General features: G+C 38.6%; 1 protein-coding gene across 2 annotated transcripts in view; it reads left to right on the plus strand.

The window, feature by feature from the left end:
* Positions 1-13727, plus strand: part of hipk3b (homeodomain interacting protein kinase 3b) — an 89559-nt gene that overhangs the window by 34162 nt on the left and 41670 nt on the right. For both annotated transcript variants that reach the window (XM_084124749.1, XM_084124750.1), the window contains exons 3-4: positions 4058-4181; positions 11358-11477. In XM_084124749.1, the coding sequence (XP_083980875.1) occupies positions 4058-4181; positions 11358-11477 (244 nt within the window). The remainder of the gene's footprint in view (positions 1-4057; positions 4182-11357; positions 11478-13727) is intronic.

Consider the following 13727-nt stretch of genomic DNA (forward strand, 5'->3'; position numbering starts at 1 on the left):
CTTAAAAAGTAAAAAAAAAAAAACCTTCAGTTTCAGAAAATTAAGAACATAAAGTCTTAAATTTCTTAAATGGTTTAATGTTTTAATAGCCGCGTTTCCACTGTCGGGCCAGTGCGAGCCAGGGCTTTAAACGGGCCATGCCGGGCTAATAGCCTCGGGCCAGTAGCACCGGGCCCAAAATCTGCTGCGTTTCCACTGTCAGGACAGAAGCTCCACAGCGCTTCAATAAAACACGCCCGTAACACGCCTCTCTGGAACAACATAACACTAACCCATCATTTCACCAACAAATGGAAGTTTTATCAGAAAACTAATCAGAAAGAAATCACTGGAAACAGCATGATCGCAAATCAAACATGATAAAAGCGACTGTTTGCTGGCATTTTCATTGTTTACTTGAATATTTAAAACCCAAGAATCAATGTTTTACCACATATTTACAATAAAAAGTGATACATTGACCATAATGAATTAATTTGTGTCAAAATTGCACATAGTCTCACAGAAATAAAGTGCTTTACCGTTAGGTCTTTCACAAAAGAAAGAGGACACACGACTGACTTATTCAGTCAAGGCTGTTTCTGTTTATTTGGTAGTCACAGGACATATTTACATCACATTTAGAAAGAATGATCATTTCTACAAATATGCCACCAAAAATATGACCTGATGAGCTTTAGCACTCTGTCCCAGTAGGCTACAGTTAGCCTATATTTTCATTCAGAGAAACAGAGGAAGCTCCCGAAAAGAAAGTTGCTTTATTTTATGATAGTCCGGTATAAAGAGACTACTGACAGATAAAATAAAAACAGGATTGTGATAGCCTTTATGATTTGTCTGATTTTGTGTATACTATGGTAATGGTTAGCTTGCATAGTCTTTTGCATCGCGTATAAATATTTCTTCCTTTTACGGTGATCAGAATCCACATCGGATCCCAAACAGAAGGCATTCAAACATGAAAGTGAGTTTTGAGGTAAATTATTTTAAAAGTCTTTAATGCTGACAGAATCATCTGGCGCTGCTGTCTCCAGACTCAGGTAAACTCCTCCTCTGTTCTTAACCACTCCTCTAGCCCGAGCTGGCCCGCTTTGGCCCAAGGTATTCGACGGGCCAGAAAATCCTGGCCGTTGGCCCCGAGTAAGCCCCGATCAAGCCCCGTGACAGTGACATTGGAAACGCAACTGGCCCTGGCACGCACTAGCACGCCCTGCTCTGGCCTGACAGTGGAAACGCAGCTAATGATCATTTTAAGAGGTCTTAAAGGGTGGTAAATATTTTTTTTTGTGCAAACAAAGCACTCACGTTGCTTCATAAAATTTAGGTTAAACCACTGGAGTCACATGGATTACTTTAATGATGTCATTCCTATCGTTCTGGGCCTAGAATGTTGTGTTGGATCTCTAAGGAGGGACAGAAAGCTCTCGGATTTCATTAAAAATTATCTTTATTTGTGTTCCGAAGATCTTACGGATGTGGAACGACACGAGGGTCAGTAATTAATGGCATAATTTTCAATTTTGGGTGAACTAAGCCTTTTAGTTCACCCAAAAATGAAAATTTTGAAGATACTAGAATGTTGGTAACCGGACAGTTAACGGCACCCATTGACTTCCATAGTAGGAAAAAATACTATGGAAGACAATGGGTGCTGTCAATTGTCTGGTTACTGACATTCTTCAAAATATCTTATTTTGTGTTCAACAGAAGAAATAAACTCATAGGCCTACAGGTTTGGAACAACATGAGGGTGTGTAAATTATTCATTTTTTGGGGGGTGAACTATCCCTTTAAATTTGGGGGTGGGAAATGCAACCTAATGTGATTTATTAAACTACAAGAAACTGAGTTTATTAAATGAGTGCTGGACAGTAGAAAAAATGTATAGCCCTCAGGAGTACGCATGAACTTAGCATTCATGCCAAAACTGATATTCCGGGCGTAATGTCGGCATGAAATCAAAAATTTACCCTGTTTACTTTGTTATTGCACATAACTATACACATAACATAACTGTATTGTGGTGAACAATTCATCTGTGCAAGTTGATTCACAAAAAAATTAAATAAAATTGTCTTTTGTAATCTTTAATAAAAAATCGAAAATGTACTTCCCCTGTAGTTTCTGGTGTTTCTGATGTTTGACAGCTTGGGTAGAACTTTAAACAAGCTTTATTGGTGTTAGCATGTTGCTAAGCTAATGTCTTGGTTTTCCTGTAAAGATGCATGCACATTTGATGCCTAAAAATGTTGCCTATGTTGTCAGGTCACTGTTTTTAGACAGACTACATAAGGACAAACTCTTTTATTATTGAAATATAAGCTCTGAGTAACAGTAATCTGTCAGACAGACTTACTGAGGTGAGTGCTGACTGGAGCAGCGCCTCGATCTCACACAGAGAGACCTTAATGCCATTCAATGAGATCACGTGGTGATTCGTTGCTAAGGAGTCACTGGGCTTCCTGTGTCACCATGTCTACATTGTCTGACCTGGTAACCCCATGTGAGACCTATCCTACCCTAAACTAACATACCTTACCTTACATGCTAACATACATTGCCTTAGCCTTTACAAAAGCAAAATGTTTTTAGATATATAGTTGTGCGTTGTAATGTAATTTAATTTAATTACTTTTTTTTTTTTAAACAGGATCTTTGGTGTGCTGGTGACTGAAATGTTGTAGGTTGATTAATTAAAGACTAATTTCTTATTTATTTAAATACTCATGTTTTGTTTACTCATATTTTTCCTTTATATTGTGCACCCCTTTTTTGGCTGGGTAAAAATTATATTTATTCAAGATTGATCTTGTAAATTATGCCTTTTTTACAGTTAATGTGCTAATATCCGCTAACATATTATTTGTAGTGTGAGCTCCTGTCCTGCTGAAGTCAGAGTCTGTGCTGAATAGGTTCATAAACCTCTGTCACTCATCGCATCAGTTTTATGGTCTTGCGCTGTACAATTGGGAAAGAGTGTTCTAAATTTCATGATTGTGTGCCCCTCACATTAAAAATTAAAAATTAAATTGTCCATGTGAGTAACCTTTTCCAGGCAATTCTATGTACTTTTTGTTTCTCTGCCCAGTGCTGTAGAGTATGTTTGTAAAATTAACCAAGTCAGTTAATATAAAATGTAATATACTTTGCAAATGCATGTTAGATCTTATTGTGAATGAAACTTATTTCATCGTTTTTAATGAAATTTTCATAACTGTATGTTCAATCACTTTTTAAAGGGGGTCATGAACTGCATTTTTTTTTTTTTTATGTTTTCTGAGGTGCGCTTAAGTCAGTATGATTTTTACATCAAAAATGGTCATAATTTAGGAATAAAAGGCCATTTTCTACCCTGATTTGAGCCCTCTGATTTGAGCAACTGATTTACCAAAGAATCCTCAGTGAAATGTATCAAACAAATAATGCTCAACTGAGACATTCACATAGTTGAAAATAAAGAACCACTTCCCTAGCAGTGGGATCCTTTGGAAGGTAATGTTACTTTTAGTCTAGTGATCAATGAAAGCTGTTTTTGGACTAACGAGTAAGTTTTTGAGTTCTGAAACTTTTTATAGTACAATGACCTCTTACATGTCAAAAGAAGGAAACTTTGATTTCTCAATTAATGACTGGTTTAAACCCTCCATTACTGCCTCCATTTTTTTAGTGCAGCACCCACATTTCAAAATAATACCCCTAAATTACTGCAACTTTATTTATTTATTTATTTATTTATTTATTTATTTATTTATTTATTTATTTATGGTTGAAAGTGTCTCTTCACCTTTTTCTGGCCAAAATATTCACATTTGGAAATTGGATTGTCTTGCATAATGCACTGTTGCGATCAAGCAATAATTTATTAACTGAAGTAATAATTAAGATGGGCTTATGGACATTGTAATTGAGAGTTTGTGCAATGGAATTAAATTGAATCAGGAATTCCATACTGATACATAGGCCTAGATCTCACTATTTGTAGTCTGAGGGTTAAATGAAGGTAGAATTGTTTTTGTGTGTGTTTTATGTTGCTCATATTGGTGTTTGTCATCTTCAGGGCTCCTGAGATCATTCTTGGCCTGCCTTTTTGTGAAGCCATAGACATGTGGTCGCTGGGATGTGTGATTGCTGAGCTCTTCTTGGGCTGGCCCCTCTACCCAGGAGCCCTCGAGTTTGACCAGGTAATTTCTCTAAAATGCCTCTTTCTTCCTACATCCACCTTTCTTTCAGCATGTTTCTTCTCCTGTTTAAACAACTCACTCACTCACTCACTCACTCAAACTCACTCACTCAAACTCACTCACTCACTCACTCACTCACTCACTCACTCACTCACTCACTCACTCACTCACTCACTCACTCACTCACTCACACTGAATGTCTCTTCTTGATCAGGAGTTCTCCATATTTCTCCTCTTGACGTAATCTGTTTAGCACAGAGCCGTGGTATGTGCTGTCAGGCCCAAACAATCTCCAGAAGAATTTTCACGGCCGCTTCTCAGCGTCTGTGTTGGCGTACAAGTGTCAGCATGTGGGTGTTTTTTTTTGTGTGCACTCCTGCTGCTTCTGTCTGAGCGTGTATGGTTTATGATCTGAGAGTTTTCTAGTTTTCGGGCCGCACTCCTCCTGCTGCTGGGCCCCTGAATGCCCCGGGGTGAAACTGAGAGGAGGGGACATTACCAAGTCTCTGTGTGTCTGCATATGTGATTGATACACTGAAACATGCCTAGATTAGAACAGTGTTTCTGGGTAGGGTTTGGAAAGGAGACTCCCAGCAGCTCCTGATTCGGTTTATAGCAGTAGCTGGGGGTTTGATGGGTTTTCCTCCTTCTCTTGGCTGGGCTGTTATCGCAGCTGGGTTATCTCAAGATGCCAACGGGTGCCATGAGCTCCAGTCAGTCTTAAAGCTACATACCCCTTACTGCCCGTTTATAACCCTGCATTATGCCTGGGTGTCTTTTTTTGGTCTGCTGGGCATAATTCATCTCCATTATCACAACACTCTAGCTTTAACTATGTGAGAAGAATATTTTTTTTTTCCAGAAATGGCAGATCAGAATGTACATTCCTGATGTCAGATTCCTCTGCTCAATATTTCTAGAGCCATTTGGATGCACCTCTTTAATTTCCCCTTAATTTTAATTTCCTGATCTCCCAACTGTAGGATGGTGCCCTTGTTTATCAGGTTTTTTTTTGTTTTTTGTTTTTTTTTCTGTACAGAAAGAAATAGTTTCCCTCAAATGAAATGTCCAAACCCCTATGCTATTCTGTGCTTTTTTTTTTGTGGACCAAGATACTGACCAGCTGTCAAGCTCCAAAAGCACCATAAAAGCACCATTCTTGAACTATTTTTATATTCATCTAGCCTGGGTTTCCCCATACTGCCTTGCTCGCAGCGCGATTTTTATTCACGCTGCTAGGCAGTCTGGACACCGTGGACCAGATTTTCCCCTGAAAAAGGGAACCAATCACAGAACGGGGAGGGAGCAGCAAAGACGATGACGACACCGAAGCAGTTTGTTTATATCTATGGATCCAACATGGCATCAGACTCGACGTTACCTTCTACCCTCATGTTTATCTTGCACAAACGGTAATATTCGCTAAACGCCATCGTGTACAAATAAATCTTTGACCCATCGTCTTTTTCCTCGTCGAATTTCTGTCACTCTACATACGTCATCTGGTATAATTGAAGCGATTGGCTATGAGCTACGTACAGGCGCATTTGATAGACATTCATAGCGCCCAATAAACGGCTCTGGGCATTCGTAAACCACGCCTTAAATACGAGAAAATGAACACGTGGTTCCCAGACCAAGTCTCAAATGAGACTTGGTCTGACGTTAGCCATGCTAATATTCATCAGTATTTTGATATAATACAGTAGCTTTGTGTGAGGAACAGACTGATTTTTAAATAAGGGGTACAACTAACAATTATTTTGATAGTTTCTTAATATTTAGGATGAATCGATTAATTTAACTTTTATTTCTACGATTAATCTATCAGGTTTTTTTTTATTTTTCAATATTTTAGTTAACTTCTGCCATAAATCTTTCAACATTTTATTCAAACATTTTCTCATAAAAATGCTTTTTTTTTTTGACTGTCTGTTTACACGTTCTTTCAATTGTGACCCATATCCGATTCATGTGTTTACACTTGACATACTATCTGAAACATTGCGCATGCTAAAGGGGGTTCTTGCACAGATTTTGCCATTTATATGGCAAAACCCCTTGGGTAGGATTAGGGTTGTTGGAGTATGTGTGTATTACACGCCATAATGTGCGTATCATATGCACGCAAAAACTTTTTTTGGCGTAAATGGCACGATAAATAAAATTTGTGCGATAGATACGCACCTTCATGAGATCGTGGCGGGCTTTAACTAGGGTTACCATACGTCCTCTTTTTCCCGGACATGTCCTCTTTTTGGACCTAAAAAAATGCGTCCGGCCGGGATTTCTAGATTGCCCCAAAATGTCCGGGATTCGGCTTTTGCTTTCTACAGTCACCATTCATTATGTTTACATGCACACCTTTTGTTTCAATCAGACTGAATTCATTTAGATGAACGATAAACAAGTGATCGGGTTGATGTGCGTTATTGCATTGCTTTAGGTCCCGCGGAGACATGGCCTAATGCCTCAGAAAATCCGATCTGTTTGTTTACATGACAGTTGCATTGACACATATCTGATTTATATCTGATTTATTTCCACATATGAATGAGGCCTGAAACCGATCTCGAAATATCCGAATGCATGCGTTTTTTTTCCTGTTTACACGGTCATAGAACACATCCGATCTGTGTCACATATGAGCAAAAATCAGAATTGGGTCACATTTCACTGACAGTGTAAACGAGGCCTAAGACTCTCTTCTCTGATCCTCAAATACATAAAACATTAGCCTTTACATTGTGTTTTTTGAACAAAGAAAGCACTGTACATATTCAAACAGCCAGTTCTTTATTTACATTTGCACTGCAAAGAAGCAGAGACCATCTCAGAAATGTGTGCGGTACTTCATTCTAAAAGGACACGGGTGGAGCTACTGTTTGAGGTTTTGCCGACAGTTTCAGGATCCATCCACTAGATCTTTGAGGAAACTACTACTTTGAGGAAAAATATGGTTACGAAAACTTTTTTTTATAGGTAGGCCTAGGCTATAGTTTCTAGGAATGCTCCGAATGATCGGCCGCTGATCTGAACCAGATGATAATTATTTCCTTTGATTCCATACATGGTCTCTCAGCTTGCCGATCCGATCACATTTTTACGACACGAAAGTAAATAATTTACAAAACTTTTGCTTATATGTGAACATTCTGCCCATACAGGCTATTTTGAACAAATGTGCATAAATAGGCTAGGCCTATATACTGATGCTTAGAGGTCTCCATAAATTAAAAGAACATATAGCCAAATGAGCCTATATTGTCATATAATATTATCTCAGGGCAGGGATATTTTAGCAGATTCACCCTGTATTTAAATGCGGTTGTCACTCCTGAAACTCGTGGACGTTGGTCCTCTTAGCAGCGTGAAAAATACAACTTTTATTCAAATTGAGAATAGATACAGAAAGCAAACAAAGAGTCCTACTTTTTTTAATTAGGATGTTTCTTTAATTTTTTTAACAATAATCAATCCAGATTGAGAACATGAAAACACATCAATACAACATCCCCACCCACCCACCCAACTTAACCCCACGATCTCTTTACAATGGGGTACATATTGATTGAAAAATGAACTGAAAAACAAAAAGCCACAGCCCACAGAAATCATAAAACCTGAATTTCAACAATAAAAAAAAAATAATAATAATATTATCAGAGTGCTCCCTTTTTAATGACTGAAGCTGCCAATCACTTCAGTTGCAGCGCGCAGATGCTGCTTTGCTCAACTCTTCAAATTGTGCTGTAATTAGAAACATTTGACTGTCTTCAGACTACAGAACGTGAACACAAAAAAGCAAGGGGCAGTTTGAAAGCAGCTGCCTATCAGTGGGTACCCAATTGAGTCGAAATAGTCTCTTGGCTATTCTACCCACAGTCCGCCCGTACCTATTGATTCCCGATCCTCTCCCGCACCACAAATGACAACATAAATATATTATTCCACCCGTTACATCAAATATTGGCGGTTTATCCGGTGGGTACCCGCCCGCATGCAGGACTAAATGAATGAAATCAGACAAAAAAAAAAAAAAGTTAGCTAGATACTTGACATTTGACACTGACACTATCGCCCCCTTGAGTACTGAGGTTTGTTACTGCCAAAGGATAGCAATGCAAGAGCACATTAAGTATGTTTAACAGGACGTCGCTACATCGACTCTGAACAATTATATGTCTGGGGTGTCATCTAACTGCCTAAGGTGTGATTCCAGTCTAGGGACTAAAATGGCTTGTGGGGTCACACTCCTAATACACGCACCTCCTTCACTGGGGTGTTCAATTTAATCTCGCACAGCAAATGATATTTATAGCATAAATGAACGCCCACTTACGGCACCAATCGTAGGGCCTCATCTCGCAGGCATGTGGAGCCTTTCGTTTGACACTGCCACTGTGTTACAGCAAGTGGCTATTAGACCTCTTGAAAGTAGAAGAAATGCAGGTTAGCAGACTGTGGCCCTCGGTGCAGGTTTGGACATGTAGGCATATACTTCTAGTACTAAAATGATACATCCCTGTTTGAAAATAAAGTTGTTACTCTTGGAGGCTGAAACACCCAGAACACACACAGGGTGCGGAATTACTGTAGCACTCACCAAGTGCCAAATGTGTGTAAAAATAAAACTGACTTACTAGCCAGTTGGCTGATGAAATCCTTTTTTTAAAGTGAATTAAAATGTTATGCATGATTTAAATGCCAATGAAAGAATAACAATAATAATCCTAACTCGAGGGTTGGGTATTTCTTCTTATAATAACTTTTACCGTAATTGAAAGGTTACCATTCGAAATTTAGCTAGGAAGCCAAAGGTTACAGCTTTTATTGCTTTTACTCCTGTGTTAGAGTTTTGCCACACATAGACAGACAGACAGACAGCATTGACAAAACCTGATGATCATGCTATCTAGCATTTGTTTATTTGAGAATGTTCCAAAGAGCACCCTGTGCTTCAATGGAAGGTTTGGCAATGGAAACAAAATCTGACCTTTTGTCAACATTCATTCGTCAACAAGGGTCAATGTCACAAATCAGACTGACCTAAAAAATACTGCTGAATCTTAAATTATTTGTTTTTTCATTTTACATTATAATATATTTCTGATAGTTATTTATAATAGATATGCCACTTTTTCTATGTAAAAAGTGTCACGTGTTTCTGTTTTTTAAAGAACTTTTGTAGGAAGATTGCACTTTTTTAATATTTTTTGTTTTTTATTTTGGGACCTTTAAGTACATATGATTTTTAAATGATTTGTGTGTGTTCATTGAGTAAAAAGCAGTCAAGTAGTCACTATTTCTTGATTAGTATTATTATTATTATTTTTTACTAATACGGATTTTGCTGTGAGCGATTTGTATGTACTTAGTAACTAACAATAGCTGTTCTATCCAGATTGTGCCTTTTTCATGGGCACAAAAAAAGATCACATTTAAAAAAATGTTTTGAGCAAATGCAAAAATATTGATGTATCAAGTATCACCAAAATTTGGAAAAATATAGAGATATAATTTTACATCTCTATATATTTTTACTTGTATCACCCACCCCTACAATAGCATAAAAAGGAGCCAGTTGAGGTAGCTCAGCCATCTGGTCAGGGTGCCGCTCAAGCTCCTTCCGGTTGTTCTGTCTAATTGGGAAGTGACCCAGGACACACTGGAAGGACCTTAATCTCCCAGCTGGTCCGGGAATGCCTTGGGAACCCCCAGGAGGAGTTGGAGGAAGTTGTTGGGGAAAAGGACATGTGGGCACATCTACTTAGCCTGCTGCCACAGCGACCCGGTCCCAGATAAGCGGCTGGAGAATGGATGGATGGATGGATGGATTACTGGAAGTCAGCTGTGCTGAAGCTGGAAACCACTTATAACCCAAACCACTGAAAGATATTACCATGAAAGACAGGAATTTCTTTATTCATCATTATGGACTGCTATGCTATGTGATGTGTAATTAGATGTGTATGATGAGGGGGGAGTTACAGAATTTAGTCAGAGGGAGTTAGTAAATAGTTACAGAATTTTCATTATTGGCTAAACTACACTTTTAAGTGTGAAGTACCAGTCTAAAGGGCGTGACCAAATCATCTTCAAAGTAGTGATGTCACCTTGTGATGTCACCCTGTGTCTGGGCCAAATGTTCTTTCGCATGAATGAACACACCACAAAGACTACAGCCAACAGCCAAATAGCACGTATATTCTGCGCCTGTGTGAGGGAAAAGTGGTAGTAGTAGTTTATATTCTTCACTCCAAAAAGTAAAACCAAAACTACGACTACGGAAATACAAATTAACAAAGCAGCGCTTGCTTACCATTTTGAATGTGAATCATGTTGGACTTCACTTTCTTCAGTCCATACATGACGAAAATATTCGCGTATTGGAATGCTCAGGTAACATGAAGATGTTAAATTTGTTTGTCTGTGTGTGCCCTTTTGACTTAATCATTTGCTTGTTTTCATCATTTTAATTTTTTTCTTGTCCACTGGTTTGCTTAGCTGAACTGTTCAATTGGACAAAAATCCTACACCGTGGTCTGACAAGTCTCAATGGTACAGAACACACCACAAAAACTGAGCTGACAGACACTCGACATTGACCGACGGCTGACCATCGTCTTGGTGTGTCACTGCCTTAAAACTGATTTGGTGCAAATGTTCTCAACTTTTATTGTTGAATTACTTTGGATCAGTTCATCCTTCTCTGAAGTTTTCCAGCATGACGGGCTGTTTAGAATTAAGAAATGTTTTGCCAAATTATCACAAACATGTTGGCCAAGTCTGGGTTGAGAGGTTAAAGGGTCATGTAATCTGATTTTAAGATGTACCACTGAAGCACTTGCACCTCTGAAAGTCCCCATGTGACACTGAGCATCTAATAGGCCTTTCTCTCGCACCACAGTGCCGTTGACATAAGAACACACACAAAACCGCAACACACACTCTCATATAGGTTTCACACAAGCATGACTCCATAAATCCACCCATTTCTGTGTGTTTCTCAAAACACGTGCTGCTTCAGATGCCTAGAAACAGCATGTGATCTCAATAACACGTTCAGTACGGTCTTTTGTTGACGTATCCATTTACATTGGACAGTGTTAAAACATAAACAATGAATGAGTTCAGCTAGCTCGGTTTCACTCTTTCCCATCTGTCTCCCCTCAGATTCGCTACATTTCTCAGACGCAGGGTCTGCCAGGAGAGCATCTGTTAAATGTGGGGACGAAGACGTCTCGCTTCTTTTGCCGGGAGTCGGACTCACCGTATGCTGGCTGGAGACTTAAAGTGAGACCAAGAACAATGACACACACACACACCAGAACACCTGTATCATGTGGAAGATGTAAGCATGTTGAAGAGATAACATTAATTGCAATTCACACTTCCAATGTGTGATCTAATATTCAGTGGGGCTAGAATTTATTTTATCTATCAGGATTTTATTGGATTGTGAAAACTTGTCTGTTACATTGATGGTTAATATTATTTTTACCCACCCATGTTTCAGAGACAATGACCAGAGACAATGACCAGAAAGTATTTTGGCTTAAATGTTATCTAGCTATAATAAAACTTAGCCATTTTTTTTACAAGATTTTATGCATTTTAAAATTATTTTCATGTCATTGCTGTAATGTGAAAAAATAATGATATTAATAATAAATGATGATAATAATGAATTAAATTGCATATTCAGGGCTCCAGACTGCGACCAAAATTTGAGTGTGCGACTGAATTTTATATCCAGTCGCACATGTGCGACCAGTAATTTTTTTTACGTTAAATGTGGAAGGGGCGCGTCAATGAATCCGGAATGTGTAGCAGGCCAATGATGACGAGTGTGAGAAGAATAGGGAATGGCCACTGTAACTGGCTAATGTGTGGAGGGGGAGGGTCCTAGAGATAATCGAGCGCGCGACCGCGCGTAAACGTCTGTGGGAAGGAAACAGACTAACGGAGACAAATATCAATGTCACAGACACAGTCGGATGATGATTCAGAGTCAGAGGTTTGTGAGGTGATAAAGTCCCGAACCCACCATTTTCAGGAAGACTGGCTGAGAGAATTCAACTGGTTGAGGTACTGTAATGAGACTTAATGAACTGCGAATGTTGCAGTCGCTTCCCCAGAACTGCGGGGAACACAAAGTTTGCAGACAGTGCAGGCACTTCGCAGTTTAAACACAATACGCTAGTTAGACACAATCTCAGCCTCAAGCATAGAGTAACATGTTAATAAATGAAAACAAAATGAAAGCGGAAAAAAACTGCGCTACTCATTTCTGCTTCACGGACCGTTTAATAGTTCGAACCAATAATAGACAGCGCAGAGCTTCTCTCGCCAGTCGCGGGCGGATCTCGATCACGCAACACCGTTACATCGTTGAGATCCAGTGAAGAAATCCATTGAGTTCGCGACAGAATTAATAACATTGCTGCGAGATCCAGTGAGAAACATTCAGATTCGACACAGAATTCTCTGTTATAAACCATATCAGATCAAACAGCACTGACGTGGAAACCAGGAGAAACATGTGCCATGAACGAACAAGTTATAGAAGGCTTTAGGTCCGCAGATCAGCAACATTCACCATGGATTTAATGTAGTAACACTAACTGTAACTATGGTTATAACAGTAGCCTACACATATCTTTTTCCAGCACTTGAAAACTATAATATCATATTTAAATGTTATTTTTAATGTGTTGACCAAATCATTTTTTGTTCATCCTTTAAAGAGTGTCCCTATTTATAAAACTAAACGTTTCAAGAAGTAGGAAAACTCAAAATACAAAAAAAAAAAAAAAAGATTAAATTACCATTGTAAGCAGTGGTTCTCAAACCTGTCCTGGAGAACCACTAACACTGCACGTTTTCGTTGTCTCCCTAATCAAACACACCTGATTCAACTCATCAGCTCATTAACCCATGTGATAATGAGCTGATGAGTTGAATCAGGTGTGTTTGATTAGGGAGACAACGAAAACGTGCAGTGTTAGTGGTCCTCCAGGACAGGTTTGAGAACCACTGATTGTAAGCATAGAGGATGCTTACAGGCTATTTTCACTCCCTAATAGCTATTTTGTCACTCATTTTGCTTTTGAATTAATATTAAGATATTATGAATGATAATAATTAAAGTTAACTTTATCTATACACCTCAAATTAAGCTCAGTGCTTTGTCATCCCACAGTGCTACCAAATACTTTCTGTAGAACTTAGTGCTTCTGCCCTCAAATGTTAGTCTGGAGCCCTGCGAACTTAAAATAAAACTGCACATTGTAATTTCTGTACGTTAAATCTATTTATTATCAAAGCATTTGTCAGTAATACAGTTATGTGGGGGAAAAATATGAATAATTGCATTGCAAGGTGATTTAAGGTGTGCCCCTAAATTTTCTGCTTGCGCTCCCAAAATTTTAAGTTATATACACATACATACATGCATACATACAGTCGTGCTCAGAATTAATCATACCCCTGGTAAATATGATCAAAAATGGCTGTAAAAAATAAATCTGCATCGTTTATCCT

The sequence above is a fragment of the Abramis brama genome (assembly GCF_963993115.1).
Source record: "Abramis brama genome assembly, chromosome: 9".
Taxonomy (NCBI): Eukaryota; Metazoa; Chordata; class Actinopteri; order Cypriniformes; family Leuciscidae; genus Abramis; species Abramis brama.